Source organism: Barbus barbus (assembly GCF_936440315.1).
Source record: "Barbus barbus genome assembly, chromosome: 47".
Classification (NCBI taxonomy): Eukaryota; Metazoa; Chordata; class Actinopteri; order Cypriniformes; family Cyprinidae; genus Barbus; species Barbus barbus.
In genome coordinates this window covers 18464329-18470868 of record NC_136725.1, presented here as the reverse complement: position 1 = coordinate 18470868, position 6540 = coordinate 18464329, and the positions used below count along the sequence as shown (strand labels likewise).

Sequence of the window (6540 nt, the reverse complement as noted above, 5' to 3'; positions counted from 1 at the left end):
TCAGTGTTCTGAACTGGCATAATATAGTTAATGGAAATCTATATATAATTATTATACACTAAATCATTAATTATGTAGGCCTAGTTGATTTCATTTTTAACTTTATTTTTGCAGTTTTCATAGAAACAGATAACAAATAACATAACTCTTATATAGTGTTCTGCACTGTGACATGGTTCATCTATAATATAGTTCAACCTATTTTTATATAGTTATTATACATGCAATTTTATAATTACATATATATTATTATATAGGCCTAATATAAACTGATATAATATGGTTATAAACTGATATAATCTAAATCTTTGTATAACTACACACGTTTATGACTTTGTTAATTATGTAGCTGATTTAATATAATTTTAACTTTATTTTGTGGTTTTCGTTGCGGTTTGCTGCTGCATAACAGCAAAAAAGAAATGCTCAAATTACAGTTTTTCTCAGTCGCTTTGGTGCATTTCTCGAATCATCCTTAATATTTGCAAAGAAGCATGTGCATTTCTCAAAACAAGTCGTACATAGATTGCCTGCAAAAGCCAGTAACTTACTCAAAATCTTTAGTTTATCTCTCAAAAGTAAGTATTTATGTTAATGAACATATCAGTGCCATCAGAATGAAAAGTCCTTGTGTCATTGTTCACAAACAAGAATGTCAAAATGCTTAGTCTTGTTGTCAATATAACAGTGCACTCTGTTAGAGTTACCTGATGTAAACTATGGCAACAGTTTGGATGACAGTTACTGATATATAGATGCAGATATGTATGCCATATATCCTTTCAAATGTACAAATTTACACATTACTGTATGTGGGATATTGACTGAAAGATCCTGTTTCGAAATGTTTGAATTGAAGATATTTTGCTGCACCCTTCAGCCATTGTAAGGCCATGATTGACAACATGGTCCACAATAGTGGTCCTATTTCATTTGATATGCATCTATGTCCTTGGCCTCTTCTGTCTCTTCCTCTGTTTTGCCTCTGTACCCTTCCATGCATCCTTACTCCTCTTCTTCCTCTTGTCTGATAACCCTGATCGTTTTCTGGATGTCCATCCATCGTCAGAATTTGTAACTTTTGTGTTGTCCTGTCTATATATGCTTTCCGATTGAAGGTTCATGAGATGCACCTTTGAGCTATTTCAGAGAACTGGTATATAATTGGTTGATCTATATTCTCTTCATTAGTGAGAGTCAAGATTCACTTGCACAATTCATGGCAAATTTACAAAAAGTCTAACAGAAATGCGTAGAAAATATGCTTGACAGTTTATGACAACTAGATCAACCATTTTGCATCTAATGACTTACACATTGAACTAATGACTATATGTGTTGAGGGGAAAGACTATAGCACAGAGAACTATATAATACATTTTGAGCATACATTTTGATGACATTAGCAACTGAAAATGTAGAAAACCGCAGACAAATGTACATAATCAGTTGCATGAATGTACCAAAGCAATCGCAATTTGTTCAAAAGAATGAGAAACTGCTTTTATGATGTGCACAAGTGACTAGATGATGTGGAGCAGGGCCGGCCCAAGCCTTTATGGGGCCCTAAGCAGAATTTTATTTGGGGGCCCCTTGGTGCCGCCAATATGACTGGTTATTGTCAAAGCTTGATTATTCACACACTATAAATCTAACACACCCATTATCAGTGTTTGTTGTAGCTGTGTTGCTTAGGGGGCAGTTGTGGCCTAATGGATAGAGAATTGGCCTTATAACCTGAAGTTCGTGGGTTTGAGTCTCGGGTCCAGCAGGGATTGTAGGGGGTGAGAGTGAATACTCAACACTCTCTCCACCTTCAATACCACGACTGAGGTGAGACCCTTGAGCAAGGCACCGAACCCCCAACTTCTCCCCGGGCGCCGCAGCATTGGCTGCCCACTGCTCCGGGTGTATGTTCACTACTGTGTGTACACTTGGATGGGTTAAATGTTAAATCATACTGCATGTTTTTACCCTTCTGTGATTTATAATTGTAATAGTTGCAAACTTACAACAGTGGTCAAGTGTTAATTTTCACTTCAACATTCAAAGTCTTAGGTCAAAGTTTCACAGACAGACTAAACCAGGATTAAGCCAGGATTAAACCATAGTTCAATTAGGACATTTAAGTGATGTTTATAAACATGCCTTAGAAAAAAAATCATTACTGGTGTTCATCATAAGACAAAACAAAAGCACTGACATGTTTTAAGATCAGTCAGTGCAAGTTTCTTTCAGTTGAAATAGCTCAGATTTACATTTTAGTCTAGGACTAGGCTTAAGTCTTGTCTGTGAAACAAGAAACCGGGGGTAAAGTATTAAGTGGCATACTTAATGTGCTGAAAAGTAGCTAAATAAACCAGCAGACAATGCATTTACAGAACAGAAAGTTATTTTAACAACATAAATATTAATCGAAGTTGTACTTTTATTACAAGTCGTACTTTTTATAATAAATATTAAACACAACAGAGGGCATCTGTAAATATAAAACAACAACTCTTAATTGATATCTAGCTAATTGAGGCATAATGATATTGGAATATAATAGCAAAGACGCAAAATGTAGGCTGAGGTAAATAATGTTAAGCTGTTATCAGTTTATGAAACAGAAGCTTATTTTTATTACAAAAATATATACCCAGGAAAGTTATGGCAATTTTTACTGATCTGACCAGGTGTGCATTTCCCAAAAGCAACTATGGTCGCAAGCTCAGTCGTTACAAATAGAGTTCAGTGGAAATAACGACCACAGTTAACGTTAGCTAACAATGGTTTTGAGAAACGTACCTCTGATTTGTGCCACAAATTTGTGCCATGTCGAAACCCCCCACCCCCACCCCCAAAACGCGATCGCTTTGGCTGGCGCTGAGCCAGAGAAAGACGAGCTCAGAAAAAAATAAAAAGAAAGACGCGCTCTGTGCTTTTCATATTTCATAACTGTTCAGTGTTTTCAACCAAATACAGTTTATTTTAGGTTTCAGACATTTAAATACACTTCAGTTAAGTGAAAAAAAAACATTTAATTTGTTAAATAGGCTACGCACTGATTTCTGTGGAAAGCGGCAATAATAATCCTTTCAATTAATGGACGACATGTTTTATTCCTATCAAATAGTCTACACATTGTGTAGGTTACCATAAAGTTTACTCTGTTTTTCTCCCAGCTAACTGACCACTTACTTTCATTTATTTCGGGAGAAATAGGTGAATTTACGTGATGTTAATCCGGCAGATCCACACGGCAGCGTCCGGCGCATAGGTTATCATCAACATGCTCATTATTGTGCCTGCATGACACGTCGCTAAGGAAATAATAAAAATTATATGTATAGAATATTTAATTATCTAATATTTCACTTTTGTATAATTACCACTGTCCATTGACATATATCACGAATATAAAATAAAATAAAATAAACGGTCATTTAATCTAGACTACTCTTGGGGGCCCTCTGGTGGCCACGGGGCCCTAAGCAGCCGCTTAGTTCGCTTATGCCTTGGGCCGGCTCTGATGTGGAGGTTGAACAAGTAGTTTTGAAAATTTCATTTCTGATCTGAAAAATGCAGAGAAAAATTTTAATAATTGACGTTGTAAATAGTGCCCTCTTGTGGCCAATTGCTGCAGTTAAAAATACAAAGTTTTCAATATTCATTTGTCACATTGCTGGAGCATTACATTTTACTGATAGATTGGGACGCTGAGTGACGCCCTCTTGTGGTCAGTGGCTGCACTTCCGTGTTCCAGGAGGAGTCCAGCGTCACAGGAAATGACGAAGGCAAGAGTGGGCCAGTTTATGAAAGTCCCAGCAAAAACGCGCGCAGTTCCACTCAGAGCCTCGAGACGGGATAGCTGCGCCTGCGCTTCTTTTAAAGTCTTTGCTACTGCTAAAACACTTTGATAGTCTAAAAGTACTGCGTTCCTGCATTTGAAGACGAGCAGAAAGCCAGGCCGCGCTTGTGTCATAACAGGAATTAGATAACTTTTTCCCTCCTCCCATAAAAAAAGAAGCACGATGTTTGAGGCACGTCTCGTTCAAGGATCAATCCTTAAGAAGGTTCTGGAGGCTCTGAAAGACCTGATCACCGAAGCCTGCTGGGATGTCAGCTCCTCGGGCATCTCGCTGCAGAGCATGGATTCCTCTCATGTGTCTCTGGTGCAGCTCACGCTCCGGAGTGATGGGTTCGACTCCTACCGCTGCGACAGAAACCTGGCCATGGGTGTCAATTTGAGCAGGTAAGTTACTGATGGAAGTCATGCGAGTTTGGTGCTTAGATCGTGAAAGCTGGACATGTCAAGAGCTAAAAGGAGCCCGCCATTTGTAAGATATAAAAATGGGTTTTGCGCCTTTCACGATTATTAGTATTGTTGAAATGCTGTTTTAATGTGTCCCAAATAATTGCAGTTCAAAAAGATTTAGTAGTATTTGGCGCGTAGAGTGTTTCCTGCATTCTCACCGATCTGTTGAGCGTGACGTCATTTACCCGCGCTCAATCTGGTTGGCGCGAAAAAGAGCCGGGTTGAATGACAATATGACTTCACAATAAGACAATAAAGACTTGGCCAAAAGAGACTTGGACGAATTTTTTACTGACAGTCAAATATTCGAGTGTTTTGAAAGGAAAACTGGTGGGGTTTTTTATAACAGCTTGAATTAATTTGATCCAGAATGCAGTTTTATGTGTGTTTCAATAAAAAGCGTTTTATTCTAATTATTTTATTCTTGTTTTCTAGCATGTCAAAGATTCTGAAGTGTGCTGGAAATGAAGATATCATCACACTTAGGGCAGAAGACAATGCAGACGCTTTGGCGCTTGTCTTTGAAACACTCAGTGAGTTCATAAGATAGTATTACACTTAACTGTTACATATTTAACCTAAAATTAGGGACAATAATTAAATATCTATTTTTCTGGCTATATGTTATTGATGGTGTGCTGTGAGTTATAATAGTAAGATCACTTGCTGAATTTCGAATGTGTTTTCAGGTCAGGAGAAAGTATCCGACTATGAGATGAAACTGATGGATCTGGATGTGGAGCAGCTTGGAATTCCAGTAAGACTTATTTTACCAATTCTGATATGAATGTGCATGTTTTTTTTTTTTTTTTTTTTTTCTCCAATGGTCATGTTTCATTCTATTTTTCACTACAGGAGCAGGAATACAGCTGTGTGGTAAAGATGCCCTCTGGTGAATTTGCCCGAATCTGCAGGGATCTGTCACAGATCGGTGATGCTGTCATGATCTCTTGTGCCAAGGATGGTGTGAAGTTCTCTGCCAGTGGAGAGCTGGGCACAGGCAACATCAAGCTCTCACAGACCAGCAATGTCGACAAGGAGGATGAAGCGGTAATGTTCTTTTAACATCTGCAAAATTACCAACAAATGTCAGGTGTGGCAGTTTGTATGTCATGAATACTGTGTTCCCTACAGGTGACAATTGAGATGAATGAGCCTGTGCAGCTTATTTTTGCATTGAACTACCTGAACTTCTTCACCAAAGCCACTCCTCTGTCCAAGACAGTCATACTCAGCATGTCTGCAGACATTCCACTCGGTATGATAAATGCTCTCATGCCCATGTTAAATAGCCTTTTGAGTTGAAACAATTTAAATGATGGTCCTTTTTTCTTTTGCAGTGGTTGAGTACAAGATTGCAGACATGGGACACATCAAATACTACCTGGCACCCAAAATTGATGAAGAATCGTCCTAAATCCAAGTACAAGACTGAAGTCTGTCATCTGCAGAATTGTGGTCTGCATATCAGAAATTATTTCAATAGATATTTTGGGAAAATGTATTTTACTACTTTGTGTCTGTGGTGGTTTCCAGTTCAATGGATTCACAATTCTATAACCATCTAAGCCATTTCATATGATTGGCAGATATATGGACACACTTAAACAATAGTAGTTTGGTACTTGGCTTTACCAGGCGCTGTGTGCTGAATCTAGAGTTGTTAAAGACCGCTTGTACAGACTCCACTTTGGTTCAGTCTCATTCTCTTGATCTTTGTGCTCTTCTTCCTCCTTGACTTCAGGTTTTTGTCCAACTGCTCATTTCAGTGTGTAGATAATTGTCTGTAAATATGCTAATTGGACACTTTTCATCCAGTCAACCATTAATAAAAGTTTTTGTAATGATAATTCTCTTCTGTGCGTTTCATCATGTGTCATACTTGATATTTAAAAGAAGGTTGTTTAGATTTTGTTCACTTATTATTTTAAATATAAAACAAATTGTACTTGTAAAATTAAAGTTTTGTGAATTCTGTTTGGAACAATGTGAACTTAGTTTGACCACTAGATGGAGCCAGAGTAGCAGAATTGACTGCAAAAGTCTTCACTTGTGTCTTGTACAAAGGAAAATTAGTCCCTTCTCTTGAGTAAGTGTCAAAAATAGCATCCAAGAGGAACATTTCCATTCGTAAGACAAGGTTCTTTGAATGAAGCTCAAGCAATTGGTCCAATTGAGTCCAATCTTTCAGTGAATCTATTGAACCAGTTCTCAAAACCGATCTGGGAGCTTCCCAAAAG

The 6540-nt window shown here is 37.8% G+C and overlaps 1 protein-coding gene across 1 annotated transcript; it reads left to right on the top strand.

Moving 5' to 3' along the window:
* The first annotated feature begins 3692 nt into the window (after positions 1–3692).
* On the top strand, positions 3693–6277 carry LOC306866141 (proliferating cell nuclear antigen-like). Its single transcript, XM_079411195.1, has 6 exons — positions 3693–4237; positions 4736–4833; positions 4990–5057; positions 5156–5350; positions 5435–5558; positions 5641–6277. Exons 1-6 carry the CDS (start codon positions 4017–4019, stop codon positions 5715–5717), a joined length of 783 nt encoding a protein of 260 aa, XP_079267321.1. The 5' UTR covers positions 3693–4016; the 3' UTR covers positions 5718–6277.
* The last annotated feature ends 263 nt before the right edge of the window (positions 6278–6540 follow it).